We start from the raw sequence: 19935 nt of genomic DNA, 5'->3' as shown, positions 1-19935 counted from the left end.
CACGCCAGTCCCTAAAGCACTTTGGTGAGTCACGTACCCAGCTGTATGCAAGAAACGTAGCTTAGACAAACGTTTCCCGCGTAAAAGCTCGAGCTCCCTTTCTTTTCCTGAATGGCAAACTTTTTTTTGCATAAAACATGTATGAAACGACATCTTGAAAGGTATAATGTTTATCATCCTCTTATAACTTCAAGGTTGCTCAGCTCGTGACGTTCCTGCAGCAGCCGACGAGCAACCCCGTCCAAATGAGCCCGTCACCGACGCAACCAGTCGCGGCGTCGCAACCATCACCTCATCAGCCCGTGTACGAACCGAGAAGTACCCCCCCTAATCTCACCACATTCCAAGCGAACGTGCCGCTCGCGACATTCCAAGCGAGCGACAAGTCGAGCATCAGTCCGGCGAGTTCGAGTCTTGGCTACACGAAGGATCACAGTCCTCTCGGTTCGAGTCTGGGCCAGAACAGCGCTTCCGGTGTTTACAACAGTGAGAAGCTCAGCCCGAATGGCTCGACGATCGGCCAAACGACACCCCTCGTCTACGGCAGTAATCTGAAGCGAGCAGGCTCGAGGACGACGAGCGACTCGCACTTCCAAGAACTGCAAACGATTTCTGCGTTCAGTCGCAGTTACAATGGTGGCGCACTGCCCCTGGATGCCAATAGCATCCGCGCGTTGCACGACGATTGCGAGATTACCGATGGTCTGGACCGCGATTTGAATCCTCAATGGAAGTTTCAGAGCAGTCCCGTGGAGGCAGCCAATTACACCATCTTGTCGGACTGGTCCCCAGCTCGCGATTATCTCATCGACGACTTTACGATCCTCGGCTTTCGGCCACAAGACGAGATCACCACGGAATTATAATCATTGTAATCGACTGATAGTGATACATATCCGAACGAAACTTTATAAAGCAGAAATTACGAAATGCTCGCGTGTTACGTCCAAATATCGTCATTTGGACAATCGATTTCGACTTTGCTAAAACCTTAGCAATCTTCTTCGACAATCGTATAACGGTATTTCGTATTACATTGATGATATTTGTCAATTGTCTTTTTTTTGTAAAAATTATGAAATAATTATACCTGCTGTATCTGAGCAATCTACACGTTACTCGATCGACATTATTATTATTAAGTTTATTCTTTTGTCAATGGATTTTAGAATTAGAACTCGGAATCGAAAAAAATAAAGTAAACAAATAATCGTGAATATGAAAACGGATAATTTGATGTTAACTGAAATTATATTTTTGGAAAAATGGGTAATGATATAAGCAATTAGAAGCAGAAAAGTGAGAAAGACTATGGTAGAATAAAAAATTGAGTTCAACATACCCTAGTCCTTTTTAGAGAATGAAAAAATACGTGTAAAAATAGAGAAAAAGTTTTGAAAAAGTTATACAAATCAGTTTTTGCAATTATTGATGAATAAGGCAATGATTGATTTGTTGTATTGTTTCCATAGATTGTTTTTATAAATTTTTTTCAAATTTTGAACATATAATTATTTTATTCTAAGTAAAAAGCGTATATTTGTTCAGCTACAAAAAGCAGATCTATTTTCTAATTATTAACATCGATAGTTAGAAAATATATAAACAATAAATAATCCTACAGTCAATATCGAGACATAGACAAATATCATTAAATCCGTAGAACTTTATTAAACTGCTATGAAATAATTATACAAAAATTTGCCGGTTGTAAAATCTGACAATGGGGAAACTAGAAATAAATAACATTGTCTTTTTTCTTTAAGATGATTTAAGATGATTAAAATGTTGAGTATTAATGATTTTCATAAAATCAATTTCTACCAAACTGTATTTATGTCCTAATATTGTGTCATTTTACGAAAATAATGCCTTTAACTTAAATATATTCTAGTACACTGTGCAATAGAAAAAATGCAATGATGCCAAATTGTAAAAGCTTTGTATAAATATTGGCCTTTATTTAATTGCTCTGCATGTCGTATACATCTTACGTAACGATTATTTTATATAGTGTACTAGTCAACGTTCCGTTCACATCGAAATATTAAAGCGCACTTTTTGTGACTTTCATATTTATTTGCTTGCCTCTGGCCTGCAAATACATTTATATCTATATTTATGTAACTTTAATTTGTTTTCGTGGTAAATTTGTAATTGTACAAATTCGTATAAGCAGTCATCAATGACAATGAAATTGATCACAGTTTCATCTGATTCGCGATAAGCGCATTATAATGCTCATTATACTTTGAGTTTTATGAATTCATATTCCATTTGAGTTTACCAACATTGACAACAAAATGGAAAAAACGAATCTTACAGCTACAGTTTTATTTATATAAACGAACACACATATACACGCTACATACACATTTGAGTTGAACGTGTCATTATATATACGTATGACCAAAATGGTCAATTGTACAAATTGATGTAAATACTGATTAATATTTTAGTAATAAATGTAAGAAATTATCAAATATATGTATACTTTGTCCATTTTTGAGTATATATTTTCGCCATTCGCATATCCTTAAACACTTAATTAGATTAAAATTATTTTAATTCTTAATGGTTGGAATGATTACAATTTTTAGAATTTTTTTTCAATGAGTTCTTATCTGATTATATATTTCTAAAATTGTCTATTTTTTGAGTATTTAATCTTCATGATTCCAAGATTCAAAATTCAGATTCGAATTTTTTGCAACTATAATTGTTGGAGTATTAATATTACCTTTTGCTTGCATTTTGATTACATTCTCTTTACAAATTTTTGAGTTTGGAGTTTTATAATTTAAATTTGTCATCATATAAGTTGGAAGACTTTTTGAAAATTTGTAGTTGATGCGTCTCTCGTCTGATTATTTTCTTTTGGTACTTAAAAAATTAAAATTCTTGTCAGTTACTATAATATCATCTAATGGATCGCGGTGATTATTCCTCATGATGATTATCGTCAACCGGTAAAATTATTATTTGACTTACTGACAGTGTGTAATTATCTCTACTAAAAAAAATAATATATCTTTTAAAATTATCATAAGAACACAACCAAGCAAAGGAAATCCCCAAATTGCAAAAATCTGAAATCGACAAAGTATATTTTATATAAATCTTAACTGAGGCAGCTATTTATTCTATATCGTACCTTGGATTTTTTTTATTAACCCTTTTATTTATAACATTGTCTTAATATGTTGCAGCCAGATTGTATTAGTACAAAATATCGAAATGCCAAAATTTAATCAATTGAAAATATTTTGATAAACTTATAATTTTAGAAAAATGATATAATATGATGTATATAAAACATTTTTTATGCCACATGTTCCTTTTAAAGTAACGTCATCGTATTCATATTGTATTTAAAAAACTGAAATTAAATAATATTTTATCGAATACAACACATAATAAGAGATTATGATCTTACTTCCAAGCGATAGATCGCAACGGGAGCTCAGGCGCTTTCGTAATCGCGCAGTTTTCCCGCCAGCGGAAGTGGGAGAGCCGCGCGGGAGGTAACGAGTGCGCGCGCAGCCTCGGCGAGACGAGAAGGGAGCGGTGGACGCATTTCCTTGAAAGAATGCGCACGGATGGTGCGACAATTTGTCGCAAAACAGAGCGCATAATTAATTTTTCGATGGCGTTGAGCCGTCCGGACGGATAAAAGCCGTCCGACAGGCCGGTCCCTCAAACGTAGTCTCGACACGGCCCCGCGCGCGTAAGTTCCTGCGGGGTGGGCGAGGGGCCGCCATGACAGTCGTCGTATTTTCTGTTAACCGCGAACACGTAAGTCTCGCCGGGGCTCGGTTCCCGTGAAATTACCGCGCGGCTCGGCGTTCGTCACGACCGAAAGCAGCCGTCCCGCGTGCCGGTTTACGCGGCCAGTCCGTCGCGGCTGCCGAAGAGACGGTGGGCGAGGACGCGTGGCCATTATCGGAAGATTTGCTTGTGGGTGCGAGTGGCGCGGTGAGACGTCGAGAGAGACGACGTAGAAGGAGCGCTGCGCGGCGTGGAGCGGCGCGACAGGCGACCCGTGCAGCAGCAGCAGCAGCAGCAGCGGCAGCAGCAGCAGGCGGCGGCGGCGGCTCCCTTGCCCCTCACCACCGCGAGTCCTGCCTCTCCCCGCGCGCGGTCCCTGTGTGTGTGGTGACGGGAGGACGGGCGCGCGTCTCTCCCCCGTGCGCGCCTGTGTGTTTTGTGGCAGAGGAGACGAGGAGGAGGCGGCCCCGGAGCCGACGGAGAACGAGATGCGAGAACCGCCGACGGCACCGTTCACCACGTGAGTTCCAACTTGCTCACGTATACCCGTCCGTAACCCGGGAAGCTCGGGCCGAGTCGCGTTGCGCCGCGGCGCGCCGCTCCGCGCCACACCGCGCGTCCATAATCCCCCTCGCCCCGAGTCGCCGCGCGTAGCACGTCCATCTTGTGTGTTGGCGGCCCCTTGTCCCCGTTGCTCTCTCTATACCGAACCGTACCGAACGAAGGAGCGAGCCAACGAGCGAGCGAGTGCGCGCGAATGAGCCAGGCAGCTAGCCAGGACGGCGACAACGACGCGCGCGGCATCGGTGAACGATACCCACGGCGACGGGTCTCGTTCGCCGATAATGCGCATCCGTTTCCCTTCGTCGTGGCTGCTCCGGCGGTCGCGCCATTAAAGAGATCCGTCCGTTCGCGATCCCGGCGCGCTTTTTGCCGCTCTCTTCCTCTCCCTCTCTCTTTCAGTTACAGCGTGATGTCGGGCAACAATTTTTATTTTGATCGCGCAAAAAAAATGGAATCGAGAAGGAGAGAGAGAGAGAGAGAGAGAGACGGAAATGAAGGTACGAGGAAGTCGCGCGTCTCGGAGTCTCGTCTCGTCTCGTCTCGTCGCGTTGCGCCGAGCGTCGCGGCGCGGCGCAACGCAGAGCACGGCATGGCGCGTACCAAAGAGAGGATGACTCACCCTTTCCCCCCTCGTCGCGGCCCAAGAGCCGTAGCGCGACGAGCCCGAGAGCCGAGAACAGAGCGCCGCGCGAGGTTAAAATGTAATCCGTATATCGACGCTCCTTCTCGCTCGTCATCGTCATCGTCGTCGTCATTGTCGCCCCGTCGCGAATGGCGCCTTCCCGCTCTCGTGGCGCTCGTTTGCTCGCTCGCTTGGCGCGAATGTTTACACGGACTCGGACGCGACTGTTCGCTCGGCCGCCTTCGCCTTCGTGGCACGGCTGACTTTTCGAGGTTAAACGGACGTTACAGCACGTTTCTCCACCACCGTCGCCGTCACCGCCGCCGCCGGCGGGTCACGGACGGCGCAACGGCCACCGTCGACGAGAAGAGTCGTACGCGCGCAAAACCGACGTACCGCGCTCTTTCGCGTAAAGTAGAGCCGCAAAATCGTGAGAGATGAAACCGAAGTATCTCCCGCGACAGCAATATGGTGCGCATTTTAAGATCGTTTGCGAATCGATATTGCACAACAAAAAGTCGTTACAAACTCAATACGCCTGCCGTTGCGCATTACGTTATTTAATTAGCGTGACCATCACTTTCGCACGCTAATTAAGCTTGTGGCCCCCTCAAAGGCCAACGTTCACTCCGCTCACGGTCCCTGTTCAAACCTCGAATTTCGCCTACCTTCTCTCGAACGCGCGCCGTCGTCGCTTTGTTGATTCGCGTTAGTAGTTTTCTGACGTAGCAAATACAGAACAATCTCGAGATTAACCTTACATAATGCATTTTGCAGGATGAGAAATGAAGTATGTCAGACACGTTTAATTAATATTCTTCAGTGAACGAAGATGAATAGTGAGCAGCATGCATTGCCAGCGACTACGCAGGCACAACAAGAGGTGAGGTACCTTCCAGTCGCAAACAGGCTAATACACCAAACTACAAATGCGCAAATGACCGATTTACACAGTTGCACCAAAAAATGCTGACGTTAGATATATTGAGACATTTGTATAATGGGCTTCGTTGATTTACGGATTGTTTTTCACTTTCAGTCTGCTGTAAACGAATTGTGTGTCCCGTGCCAGAGATTACATTTCGAATTTTATGAGTCTTTATAGAATTCAAGCTCATACACGAGACGTTCAATTGTCGTTTCAATGCAATGTTCTATTTACGTTTGTTACTTGCAGTTATTTTATCTATGACAAATGCCTTTAGAGTATTATATATTATTATTTTGTGCAGTTTACACAAATTAAATAGCTGTAATTTATAATTCTTAGGTTAGAACTGCTTGTAGCTTACATATACCTGTACATAAGACAGCTTATACGCTTTCTTCTCTACTCTTCTTTACTCTTGTAATACTCTAATATTTTGCTTCTCCCGTTTTTTCCATAATATCGTAACGAGCTCTAACAGACTGCATGTATTTAAGTTTGAAAACAGAGTGCCTTTTTACGATCACTTTGTACGACCTGACACAGGTGTGGATATAGATCGTTTTTTCCTCAAGGTTCACATTCTGTATATAACACAGAAACATCGCTGTCTTCAGTAGAGCAAACTCTTCGATAACGAATATCGGAAAGGAATCCTTCGTGTCGTGCTGAGGGAGGAGAGGGGGAGAGAGAGAGAGAGAGAGAGAGAGAGAGGGGTGAGAGAAAAAAAGAGCGAAAGAGAGAGAAAGAGACACGTATCAAAAGTGGCGCATTTGTCGATTGGATTTCAGCCTGGTGCATGCCGCTGCATGCCCTATCAATGTTGTACAAATGTCTGAATGTATATCGGTAGGATGTAAACGCGGGTCAAAGTGGTCGTCCTTCATACCCAGGTGGTTTGGCTACTGCGACCGCGAGTCTTGGCAATGTAGGGAGTACTCCCCATTCATCCGCGGACCTGCGTGTAGGTACTGCCGTAGCGTTAGCCTCCTCGGTAGCCTCCTCGGTAGCTAAGTATTGGGTCCTCACCAATCTGTTTTCTCCCGGACCGCTACCTCAAGTCTCGGTTTACCACCATTCCCACCACAACTCCTCGCATAGGAGTGGTGGCGGTGGGGAGGCATCATCCTCCAAAGAACCAGCCTCTTCACTGAACCAGGAAATGGCGTTGACTTCCAGCTCGCATCATCAGCAACAGTCAACCGCCGCGCATCATCATCATCAGCCTTCAGTTAGCAGCAGCAGCAGCCACCACAGTTCTCTGCAGTCGAATCCACAGGTTTGTTAATGTGTAGCGGCACGTGTTTTGTGTAACGACAACAATCTGAATGCGGCTTACAGAATTACTCCAATTTGGAGTAGTTAGATTTATGCTTTTGCAGGAGTTGCGGTAACACGCACCATTTTTTTATGGATTTATGCGTGTGAATAGGTGACATCATATGTAGGTGACAACTATAACGAAAAGTGCTCGAATATTGACACTTGTATTTCACTTAAATTTTCGTTTCTTTCATAATTTTATAAAGAATCTCATTTTGTTGTTTATTTCATTTTGTACAGGTTGTCACTTCACGTACAAAAGCTACTTTTTAAATATTAGTTATCATTCTACTTGTTACACATAGTGCGTTATGCGTGTGCAGATTAGACTTATTAATTATTTGATACAAATTTTTGCGTGTAGAGAATTAGTGGAGAATGCTCGAAAAATTATATATTTTATATGAAAAAATTCAGACAAGCATAATCCTATATAAGCTGCTTATTTAAAACTCTTGATTCCTAATCGCACAAGCAATGCCATATCATATAACTATATAAAATTGTTATATAAAATATATTACATGAACATTTTTGTGTATATTCAACAGATTCCTGTGTCTCTTCCCGGCCTTAATTTAGACGGCGCACATTTACCAGCGAGTGTTAGTCATCTGGCTGCACATGCACAAATGCAACAAATGCAGGCGCAAGCACAACAGCTGCACCAGCAGCAACAACAGCAACCGCCTCAGCAACAGCAGCAGCAACAGCAGTCCCATCATCAGATGCCGAATCATCAGAACGCTCAGAACAATGGTCCGACGGCGCATAGCCAGAACGCTCAGCGAGACGACAACAAGGTCAAGGACGAAGGCGGTAGTTGCACCACCGAACGTTGCAGCGACAATCAGGTTCACTGTCAAGTTCAATGCGATCTGCAATTACAACCACCCCAAGATCTTCAACAGAGCTTGATGCAACAGCAGCAACAGCAGCAGCAACAGCAGCAGATCGGAGTCAACATTAGTGGTAACTCCAACACTGAGGGAGGAAGCCAGAATAACTCCGAGAAACCCGAAAAAGAGAAAGAATTGCGACAACTGAATATGACCCAGTATGTGCGAAGATGTATGACTTCAAATTTGTTATTAAACGTATCTTAAATGAATACAACAATATTGTTTTTGTAGATTTCAAGTCCCTGAGTTGAAACCAGGAGGCCACATGATGGACGTGAGGACAGCAGATGGGTCGGTTGTCAAAATCAGTGCAGGAAACGAGCAAGATTTAGCCAAGACCCTTGGCGTCGAAATGGTACAAAATATGTACAAGGTACGCAATATCGTGGAAACCATTGTAATAATTATATCTAAAAGTATTAAGAATATTATATTTGTTCTCTCCCATTCGATAGGTTAATGTTGAAGATATTAATCAACTGTTGGCGTATCACGAGGTCTTTGGAAAGCTGCAGAGTGAAATTGCAGCTGGAACGACTCTAGTAGGCAGTACTGTGCCTACACAAACAGTTACCACGATACAGAATGGCACGCCAATCGTGCAACAAGTCCAATTGAACAAATTCGACATAAAGTCGAGCGACGGGGAGGCAACGCCCGGCCCGAGCGCATCGCCCGTATCGGTTGGCAGCCACGCTTGCGAGATATGCGGAAAGATCTTCCAGTTTCGTTATCAGCTCATTGTACATCGCAGATATCATACCGAGAGGAAACCATTCACCTGTCAGGTATACAATGCGATGAATCTTTTATGTGCGCAACGATTCATTTGAAATGCACAGATCGGTATTGATTGTGTAACGATTTCAGGTATGCGGTAAAGCATTCTCGAATGCGAACGATTTGACGCGTCACGGCAAGTGTCATCTGGGTGGATCCATGTTCACCTGCACCGTTTGCTTTCACGTCTTTGCAAATGCACCTTCGCTAGAACGTCATATGAAGAGACATGCTACCGACAAACCGTACAATTGCACAGTCTGTGGTAAGAGTTTTGCGCGCAAAGAGCATTTGGATAACCACACGAGATGTCATACTGGCGAGACGCCATATAGGTAAGTTTATTCTTACTTGATAATTTATTTGATGTCATCGAAAATTATTTATGGATTTCAATTACTCGGTTTTGAAAATATCGTGGCATGATTCTTGCAGATGCCAATATTGTTCAAAGACATTTACCCGAAAAGAACATATGGTAAATCACGTTCGCAAACACACTGGTGAGACTCCACATCGATGTGATATTTGCAAGAAGAGCTTTACTCGCAAAGAACACTTTATGAACCATGTTATGTGGCATACAGGAGAAACCCCTCATCATTGTCAAGCTTGCGGCAAGAAGTATACGCGCAAAGAGCATCTTGCTAACCATATGCGTTCGCACACAAACGACACGCCGTTCCGTTGTGAAATATGCGGTAAGTATATAAATCTTTATGTTTTATCCGTATTTTGAACGTAAGCGTAGAAATCAATTCGGGTGAATAAGAAAAATTCATGTGTTGCCAATATAAAATAAGTAACGAAGCAGATTACGATGGTTTATGGGACGATTCCAGAAACTTTTTAAAGTAATGCGATTGTCATCTCTGAACTTTCCGCGGAATTAATGTTTTCTAAATTGAAAAAAAATTGATTACTATTTCTTGAAACTTAAATAAATAAAAATAATAGGATATGAGTTAGCAATCGCAAATATACATGCGATAATACATTTAAATTATCAACTATGTTGAAAATGATAGTTTAATTTTTTATGATTTTTATTTGGCATCCTTCTAACCAAAATACAGATGATATTTTTACAGTCATTTGTATCTATAGCGTTAAAGTGAAACCTGATAAAAATCCAATATTTCTCAACATTATTGATGAAATTTAAATGTATTATTGCACTAATATCTGTGTTTGCTTTCTTATTGATTTATTTACTTTTAATTCATATTAATATTTAATTTATACTTTACGAAATTAATACACTTGCGACATAAAACCAGCGGTTTATAATGTAAAATTAATTGATCAAATTATTTCGCAGTATAAAGAGCTTATTACAATAATCGATAAAATGTTACCAAATACTATATTACGAAAGATAAATTATCATGAGAGCAATGTAGGTAGTGTAATTTGAAGCATTTACAAGGTAAGTATGATATTAAATAATACATTATTCGACAAAATACTATACTTCGCATATTTAATCGTTTTTAATTATTAAAGTGCCAAAGACAAAAAATTATTCTTGAAAAGAAAATTATTTAAGCTTTCTAATTTTACACATTCACACATATACACACAAAAGTTTATTCAACTCTAGAAATCTACGTCAAAATATAACGAATTCCATCGATTCATTGTGGCATTTTTGAAATTTTTATTCTTGCTATGAAATGTTCAAGTTAAAGTATTGTTCAAATTCTTATAATTAGATTGTGTGCAATTTTGTAAGATCCGAACTGGTTTCTAACTACTATATACTTACTACACTTACATGAAAAAAAAGGAAACGTGGAATTCTAAGGTTCGAACAACTGAATGAAAAATAATTCACTAATTTTAACTTTTAAAGTAAAGTTATATACCTGCTTTAGTATAACGAATGTGCTTTTTATGATTTTTATATATAGACATGAAAAATATGCTTTTTAATTTACGTTTGCGTTGAAAAACTGATACAGTGTGTATATTTTTTCAGAGAACGCATTGTAAGCAATGAATTGAGATTTCTTTCATTGCCGTATATATATTTTTTGCAAATTTATGAATGCTTGAATACATCTACCGATATTAATAAAATAGAATATTCGATATTTGTTATAGAAATGCACAATTTATCACCCGAGGAAAAAAGTTCAGTTTGAAAATATGCATTGATAACTATAAATACATATCTATTTATAATTCAAAATTAAATAAATTTTATTTTACGCATTTATGGAATAATAGATTCGTGTATTACAAAAAAGTTTGTCCTTCTAGTTGGTACAAAAGTTATATATGTATATTGAGAATTTTTAACATTCATTGCACTTAAATTGTCACTTGCAAAAGTAGACGAGGAATTTCATAACTCGAATAGGATTTGATTGTTTTGAGCGCGTATCGAGAAGAGTTGTGCATCTCTGTGAAATTGGAAAAAAAAAGAGAGAAGTGACCTGCGTTAGCGTAGGCGTGCGCGCGATCGATGAGATTTGACAAGTGTATCTCGCAAGTCGAGCGCGCGCTCGGTAACGCGACAGATGCAGCGCGGACGCGAACCGAGAGTCAGGTCGAACGCGCTCTGCGCGCGCGCGCGTACGTGTATACACGTGCATGAACACGTGCATGTATATATGTATGTATGCAGCCGCAGCCGCTGCCGCGGCGGTGAAATAAAATTCGCGAGAATTGATCGCGCATCGCGAGTAAGCCGCCCCTTCCTCTCCCGGTCGCTCGGCCGGCTCCCGCGGAGCGCGGGTCGTGCGCATTCCTTCGCGGTGGCGCGGAAGCGAGGAGGAGGCGCCCCTCTAACCTTAGAGTCGCGTCGGTGCGCTTGCCCTCGCCCGCCGCCCGCTCGCCCGCTGCACCCGACGACTACGACGGAGGATACCCCTTTCTTCCTTCCTCAGTCCTCGGGAATCGCGCGAGGCTCCAACCCGCCGGCCGGCTCTTCCATAAGAGGCCCTTTATTTCTCACCCAACGTCTGGCCGTGAACTGTGATGGCATGACTTGCTATTTCGTAAATTTAAGCGGTTCGTACGAGGTCTTTCCTGTTGTATTCCTCGCTCATTTATTCGTTAATTCGTTCGTTTGCTCGTTCGTTCGCTCGCTCGCTCGCTCGCTCGTTTGCGTGTCGACCTCCCGGACCGCTTCCCCGATACGATCATCAACGTTTTGCGTGTGCCATTTTTATCGACGATGTGTCGAAATTGGTTCCGCCAGCATAGATCATCGTCTCGCGGTCTTCTAAGTGGCGCCAGGACGTTGGTCTCTCAGTGCGACGACGGCGAACGAGCTTGATCGTGTTTATTTAATTTAATTTTTTTTTATTTTTATTTTTTTTTTTAATTTACTTTTCCTTGAGCTAAAACTACGACAAAGAAATATCGGCAATCGTTTGAAAAAGCAATGTCTAAATCTTTGGCGTCACACAACGACAGAGTCCGTCGATTTTGTTCGCACGAATATTACAACAGATTGGATAATTTGACTGCACTACGCAAAAGATTCGAGATTCGCATATTCGACTTTATGTCATTGGCTGCGCGCCAAGGCAGCAATTAGTTAATTACGTCTCGTTAATCGCACGACTATTGGCACGGCACACCTTTGCGCGATCGCGATCGGGTGAGATTGGAGATTTCGTGTCCGCCGCAAAATTCAAAATTTTGTATTTTCGTTCGAAGATGCCGCAAGCATGCGCGCCGATCTATACATGTCACGTGACACGTGTATACATACAGGCGCGCGTTAACCGCGCGCGTTCGTTTTTCGAAATGGGGAAAACACCCGCTCGCGATGAGGTAGAGTATTCTGTTGCCGTAAAAATGAACTGCATACTGCGAAAATCTGAAGTCAAGACTTGAGTTATTTTTCTTCTCTTGAACAGCTTATCTAAGCTTTACTCTTAGGAGTTAACAAACTAACAATATAATAAAAAAAAAATAGATTTAATTGCGAACCCTCTCGTGTGTCTTGGAATCGTCCCAATCGCGCGATTTGTAACACGTCTGTCATATATATGTATGTATAAACGCTCCCCGCGTTGCAGTCTAATGAAACGCGCCTGTTCTCGGTGCTTTTCTTTCTGTTTAATGCTGCCGTATGCAGGTAAGTCGTTTACGAGGAAGGAGCACTTCACGAACCACATAATGTGGCACACGGGCGAGACGCCGCACCGCTGTGACTTCTGCTCGAAGACGTTCACGCGAAAGGAACACCTCCTGAACCACGTTCGCCAGCACACGGGTGAGTCTCCACACCGATGCGGCTTCTGCTCCAAATCGTTCACCAGAAAGGAACACCTTGTTAACCACATCCGCCAACACACAGGTGAGAGCGGTTGGCAGATGTTCACTTCACGGGCAACCGATATAATCGTTGTTAAGAGTATCTCTATTAAAAGTAGTTGTGTTTTCGTGGCCTTATTTATATATATTTTTATTATATATGCAGAGAGAAGAGGATTCAGAATTTATTTTATCTTTATCCCCTTTTTTTTTCTTTTTTTCTTAGAGGCTAAGAAAGATTGATATTGTAGTAGGGGGATTATGAGAGTGTAGTCTCATCTCGTATAATATCAGGCAGTACACTTAGATGATTCGATCGAACGCGAGTCGAGACACGCATTTCTCCACACGCTTCCGGTTTTACACATCTGGCTTTACACACAGGCTACTTTTCACTTCTACTGGAATCACTGGCTTCGATGACGCGATTTATAACAGGTTTTTTTTTGGCAATTGGAGCCGAGATTGGTTTCTCAACGAAAATATTGATTTATATATGCGTGAAGTAGAGAAATGTGATGCAATCGAGTTCTTTTTGAAATTAATGTTAAAATATGACAAAAGCGAAATTATTTATTTGAGATTCTAAAGCTTGTATTGCAGAAGGCACTCTTCGTTTTCATTCGCTTATAACTCAAAGACTAGGCTCTTCACATTTATTTGAATATCGGAACCATCATTTTTACTTAAGAGATTGTATCGTTGATTGATCCGCTAGAAGTGGGACACCCTGTATCTGTACGTTGGCGCATTCATCTGAGGATCGGACACTTGCATGGGAATTGATTTTTATTTAGACGGGATCGCCATATAAAGTCTCACTCGCTCATTCTCAGTCGCTCTCATCGTCACGCGTCTCTTGTTTTACACCATCGCGCGTTTACATCTAACCAACTATCGCAAAACCCCATTATCACCGAATCCCCCAGGGATATTTGCTGCAGTTCTGCCTAATACACCGCTCTCATTACCACGCCTCCTATTAACACACTTGAATAGTTCATTTATAAGTATTCACAGCTCTCATTCATCATTCCCGACAAATTGCCAAACAAAATTTTACATCTCATCCTGTCAGAGACTTGTAAATAATTCCATAGCTTGTAACTTTGCCTCGTAATCGTGGGTGGCACAAGTCTCGAGCTCCGTTTTAGTTCAAATACAGCTAATATAGAATATCAACTAGATTAGATACGAGATTTAAGACAGGACTCGATACGTACTTGCTTTTAATAATCGCGTAATAGAGAGTTTCATGCTTAAAGTAATGGTAGTGTGATTAGCATTACAGTATTCGATATACAAAATATTAGAGAATATTATATCAGAGTACACTGTAGTATATTACTGTGCAAGCTGATTTTCCTTCGATGCAACGTAAGGACACGAGACAGTATCGAATATTTCTGTAACACAGAATTTTTCACCCGAATAACAATAAAGATTCAATAATTTTTGGACAGCGATCCTAAACAATTAAATAAATATGTCGGTGGATTAAAGTTTGAAATTCATTTTTAATTTATTCGGACATTCCTAATTTATTACGAGAGTCTTACTTTTTCATTGACGTTTTGTGTAAATCTTTTTATCTAATTTTATTAATTAGAATGAGTGTATATTAACAATATAAATTTTATAGTTTTGACGCGTGGACTCGGTTTTTATTTTCTGGACAATAATCAAAATTTTTAGTCCAATTTTTATTCCATTCGATACCTTCTCTATGCGTTACATCAGACAAAACTCGTCTTGTGCAGGATAACTCCACTGAGTTCTGAATGACGGAAACATTTTTTTTCTTAAACATTGCGAATTCTCTTGTAAAATATGTACAGGAGAGACGCCCTTCCGCTGTTCATACTGTCCGAAAGCATTTACGCGGAAGGATCACCTGGTGAACCACGTCAGGCAGCACACGGGTGAGTCACCGCACAAGTGCCAGTATTGCACCAAATCCTTCACGCGGAAGGAACATTTGACCAATCACGTGCGTCAACACACAGGCGAATCGCCACATCGATGCCACTTCTGCTCCAAGTCATTTACTCGTAAGGAGCATTTGACGAATCATGTGCGCATCCACACTGGCGAATCTCCACATAGGTGTGAGTTTTGCCAGAGGACGTTCACTAGGAAAGAACATCTAAATAATCATCTCCGTCAACATACCGGAGATTCCTCACACTGTTGCAACGTATGCTCCAAACCATTCACAAGAAAGGTACGTTGGCTTCTTTATCTTTCTATCAAGGAATTTGCTTGTTTACGAAAAGAAAGAAAAATAATTTTATATTATAATACTTAATAAAGACAAATGTCATTCTTTTGTGTAATAACCATTGCATAAAATTTTGCATTATTTTTAAAATGTTACTATATATGAAAACTAAAATTTGAATCGTATTTCTCCGTCAAGCTCCTTCAATTACAGATAGACAATATTTATCATGTCTCTTAATTCTCTGTTACAGGAACATCTCGTGAATCATATGCGTTGCCATACTGGTGAACGTCCATTCGTGTGCACAGAATGTGGCAAGAGTTTCCCGCTGAAGGGTAATCTTCTCTTCCATATGCGCTCGCATAACAAGGGCAGCAACGCCGAAAGGCCGTTTCGCTGCGACCTGTGCCCCAAAGATTTCATGTGCAAAGGACATTTGGTCTCGCATCGACGCTCGCATTCAGACGAACGGCCGCACAGTTGCCCAGATTGCGGCAAGACCTTTGTCGAGAAGGGCAACATGCTGCGACACTTGCGTAAGCACGCGGCTGAAGGTCCGCCTACCCAAGTTAGCACACCGTCGGCTATACCGCAATCTGGTGTCCTGCCGATACCAGCAGCGGCGGCAGTCTTAGTCGGACATCCATTAGCACCACCGGCGCCGCCTGTGGTTCCGCAACATACGGTGGTCGTGCCGACACCGCCCGGTGTATTGACATCATACTAGATTGAACGAGAAAGCGAAGAATATAACTAAAAGGAAAAAACGAGAAATAAGAATAGAAGAAACGAGAAAGAGAAGGCATTTGAAGATGATACATGCTGTGTATACTTAATATATGATTGCGTCAAACAAATGTGAAGATTGTGCGCCAATCATCGTTTTCTTGAGGACCTGGATTACAGTGGATTTATTATGCCCCATTTGAATCAACGGTGTCTCGTGTGCTTCTCGATCCGCTTGTGATATCGCAGCGGCTGCACACCACTTTTGTTTCAGTAAGATTCGCAAAGAACGTTAGTTCGGGACGATGTAGAGCGATTGCTCGTGATACGCGCATAAAACGCGCATTAGAACATTGATGATTGTTCTTTGCGACAACGGCGATTATCCAAAGTTTGGTTTTGCTTCGTTTAATGCTTGTACTTGATAAGTCGATTATGGTAACGAACATATATTCGTTCCAAATTTGTGCAAGATAAATATCAGGTGTATCAGAAAATTTTGCGACTATATGAAGAATATGTAATGATACTTCTTCGTTATACTTTAGTAACCTTCCATAATTTTAACAAAGAGGCACTAATTATAATGTCAGCGATATCTTGAATTATGTTTGTATGTTATTTTCATGTGTGAGGAGCGTGTCTGTGTGTGCATTTGCCACAATTAATGAAGTTTTCGATAGCACGTACCATGATAATGTCGAATGAAATCTATTTGTGATTTTGAATATGTATATTTTCTTGAATGAAAATATATATTTGTATGTCATTATTTGCAAGTATATTTTAACCGACATTGAGACGTGGCAATTATTTAGATGTAAATCAGGGCGAATGTAGTAAAAAGCTTAGCCATGATTATAGTCATAGCCATTGCTTTATATTAACATTGACAAAATACTATTGAAGACTGCCGGTTTTCTTATCAATATGTAAATTATCTGGATATAGTAGATTGAGACGTTATTTTATGTTCTCTCAAATTCACCACATATAATTTTATAGAAGAAATTCGATTAGAAGTGAAAACGCTTGTTAATGATACACATTTCCATCAGAAATAAACTGTGTTCAAAATGAAAACTTCACTCACTGGTCTACTATTAACAAAAGATTGAATAATGCTTTATATATTATTGTATATCAATATTATAATTTGTTTTACTCATCCAAATTGTAACACCTTAAGTACATTTCGATCACGCAAACTATTGGTCTTTAATAGTATATTGTTGATGGCATTATTGACCTCTATATATATTTTATATGGTACTGTATCATTACTTTCACGAAAATTTCATTTGATCCGGAGTGGTATTTCGAATTGTTATTTTTATATTTGCACAGATATACTCATATAAAAATTATACTGTTAACAGAACAGAATGATGTCATCTGTCATGCTATGATCAAGAATGCTAAAATGCTTTTGAGATTAATTTCTTACGAGAAAAAAAATTATATATTATACGAGAAAAAAATTATATATTGCTTATACAAGAAAAAAAGTTATATATTCTCTTTCGTTTGATTTTAAAATTCTAAACTGATATGTTTATTGTCTAAACATCTTGACAGTAAGGCAGCAAGCGTCTAGATCTTGCTATTATTAATTTCTTATAAAATTGTAATAATCAAACAACGCAGAAAATGTCTTTCAAACACGAAATGTATATCCAATCCTGCGTCTTAAGCGTTATTTGCTATGATTTTTAGTTTTAGGTATTCGTTTATACGATTGAGTGCAATATGGCTCAGCCGCATTTTGTTTAAGAAAGCAGAAACAATTGCAAAAGGAATACCACTGATACCGGATCTGATAAACTTACAAATAAACAAATAGTAAATTGATGTGCGTAATGAGTCGAATTTCACGCGTTACCGAGAGCAGATATTCATGTTTTAAATCTCGTTATTAAATTCAATTAATAAATTTTTTTTTGTATACCATCTATCGCGAGAAAGGAGAAACACTATCACTGTAGCGATCATGCTGTAAGGCCATGTATTTCGTATTTACCGTTAAGATAAAAGTAAAGAGAGATAAATAAGTGCGGCAGCGTGGTGAACGATTACACGTGTATATAGAGTCCTGTATGAAATTTCAATTTTGGACTCGGGCACGTGAAGCGATATAAGAACAAAAGATCGCATCCAATTGACCATTGCACCGTCGCGTTTGCGTTAAATATATAATTATGTATAATATTGATAGTACCTATCAAATAGGCATTACATAAAGAGGACGAGAAATTTATTAATGCGCGTTTGTGCGTCATGCGTGACCAGCGTGCGACGAAAGTTGTTCGCAAGTCGGTAGAAATCTAGATATATATTATATATAATGAATATATATTATACTATAAGAGCATATTGAGAAATACAAGTTAGATATCATATGTACTATTTAAAGTAACGAAACAGTGAAAACTTGAGTGTACTGCAGGGTCATCTTATACATGAAATACCGTGCGGAATTTACCTACATTATGCGTAGACCTTTGTTATATTCTTGGGAAAAAAAGAAAGAGAGGTACGAGGGCGATAATAGATAAGCATAGATAAAGAGAGAAAGGGGATACGCGAGTCGTCGCGAACTTATACACTTCTATGGGATGGACAAATATATATGTATAATATATATAACTGCTGTCGTGCTTATATACATTATGTATATATACTCTGTAACATATACACAAGCGAGGTAATCGCCGGGGGAAAACGACCAGATCCATTTTTTTTTCCTCGGAGAGGAAACTTACTTCCAACAAGACACGTGTAGAGAGAGGGGGGTGGGGGGAGAAGAAAGGATAGAGAAAGGAAGAAACAATTCCTCTGCAATTGACCTATGCATCCCGCGCGACAACAATGCTAAGAACATAACAAGGAATAAAAATAGAAATAATGTTTATATGAATTATTATGATTATTAATAATGATACTATCATACGTTACGAGGATAAAAACTAAGAGTTGATTCATGCTTTTAAGAGGTTTAGTTTCGTGCTTGTTTAAAGATAAAGATGAAGATTAATGGCAGTCAGGATCCAAGCGTTCGACGTTTTGGGTCGAAGCGAGTGCGTATACAGTGTTGACGTTGTCGTAACGTCGGTGTCCTGGACATCGTCGTTTTCCGTCGTTCTCTGCGACTTATGTCACGCTAGAGTTGCAGCGCAACATCATGCGTCTATACGTAGAACCAGCCGACGCTTCGGCTCAGAGTGAGAAAAACGTGGTGAAGGAAAAAAAGAATTCAAAAAAATATTATTTACTTTAGATAGAACGAAAATATGTATAGAATTTTATTATGCACCATTGTAATATTATGTATCCCAGTTGTGACACAATATACACTGGTGTTATGTTAAATGTGGAAATTAACGCGTACCAATCTTTTGTTTGTGTGTTCCCCAGTGCCGTCTCATCGTACTAACGATATTCGATAATCCGTAAAACAATTAACAAGTCCTGTGGTATTCATCTGTCATGCGTTCACGCAAGTAGAAATTCGTTCACAGAATGGTTTTGTATAAGAGAGGATATGATATTTGTACATGAAAAAGAAACCGTGCGACGTGTGTGTTGTTTCCTACCTTAAGAATAAAATTTAAGCTGAACTTTATACATTATTTTCTATAAGGAGGTCATTGCGATCACTTTTCTTAAACATATAACATTGTTGAAAAGTCGAATTCTTCAACGCTGTGTAAGTAACTGGATAATTGTAGATCAGACTTTGCTCTTCCTCCTGTTTCGTTCTAAATTCGTGCGAATTCTTACGAACTGCGCAAAAAAAAGAAATCAATTTTTCATTCTTTTTTAT

At 40.2% G+C, this 19935-nt stretch overlaps 3 protein-coding genes across 15 annotated transcripts in view; 2 read left to right on the top strand and 1 right to left on the bottom strand.

Moving 5' to 3' along the window:
- The window catches only part of LOC105196629, a 30115-nt gene extending 27613 nt beyond the window's left edge, over window positions 1–2502 (top strand). Inside the window, exon 5 of the mRNA XM_011162655.3 lies at window positions 195–2502. Within this exon, the coding sequence (XP_011160957.1) occupies window positions 195–866 (672 nt within the window). The 3' untranslated portion in view covers window positions 867–2502. The remainder of the gene's footprint in view (window positions 1–194) is intronic.
- Window positions 2503–3790: 1288 nt separating this feature from the next.
- LOC105196626 (zinc finger protein 271) lies at window positions 3791–19489 on the top strand. Of its 12 annotated transcripts, none has more exons than XM_011162649.3 (11): window positions 3791–4288; window positions 5732–5837; window positions 7062–7161; window positions 7757–8262; window positions 8339–8480; window positions 8563–8895; window positions 8978–9222; window positions 9323–9588; window positions 12984–13205; window positions 15001–15386; window positions 15637–19489. In XM_011162649.3, exons 2-11 carry the CDS (start codon window positions 5803–5805, stop codon window positions 16111–16113), a joined length of 2712 nt encoding a protein of 903 aa, XP_011160951.1. In that variant the 5' UTR covers window positions 3791–4288; window positions 5732–5802; the 3' UTR covers window positions 16114–19489. The 12 variants fall into 12 exon arrangements, with proteins under 12 accessions (XP_011160951.1, XP_039306512.1, XP_011160950.1 ...); XM_039450578.1 differs by having other exon boundaries at window positions 6776–7161; XM_011162648.3 differs by having other exon boundaries at window positions 6736–7161; window positions 12984–13121.
- Window positions 19135–19935, bottom strand: part of LOC105196643 (gamma-glutamyl hydrolase) — a 59949-nt gene continuing 59148 nt past the window's right edge. For both annotated transcript variants that reach the window (XM_026135032.2, XM_026135031.2), the window contains one exon: window positions 19135–19895. In XM_026135032.2, coding sequence (XP_025990817.1) covers window positions 19732–19895 — 164 coding nt within the window. In that variant the 3' untranslated portion in view covers window positions 19135–19731. The remainder of the gene's footprint in view (window positions 19896–19935) is intronic.

This window comes from Solenopsis invicta, chromosome 6 (genome assembly GCF_016802725.1).
Source record: "Solenopsis invicta isolate M01_SB chromosome 6, UNIL_Sinv_3.0, whole genome shotgun sequence".
Taxonomy (NCBI): domain Eukaryota; kingdom Metazoa; phylum Arthropoda; class Insecta; order Hymenoptera; family Formicidae; genus Solenopsis; species Solenopsis invicta.
Note: the sequence above shows the minus strand (reverse complement) of the source record. Positions and strands in the feature narration are given on the sequence as shown.

Coding starts and splice junctions, on each gene's coding strand:
- LOC105196626 (XM_011162644.3), top strand. CDS start 5,787: ATGAATAGTGAGCAGCATGCATTGCCAGCGACTACGCAGGCACAACAA. Junction 8,896..8,977: donor GGAAACCATTCACCTGTCAG/GTATACAATGCG, acceptor TAACGATTTCAG/GTATGCGGTAAAGCATTCTC. Junction 9,223..9,322: donor ACTGGCGAGACGCCATATAG/GTAAGTTTATTC, acceptor TGATTCTTGCAG/ATGCCAATATTGTTCAAAGA.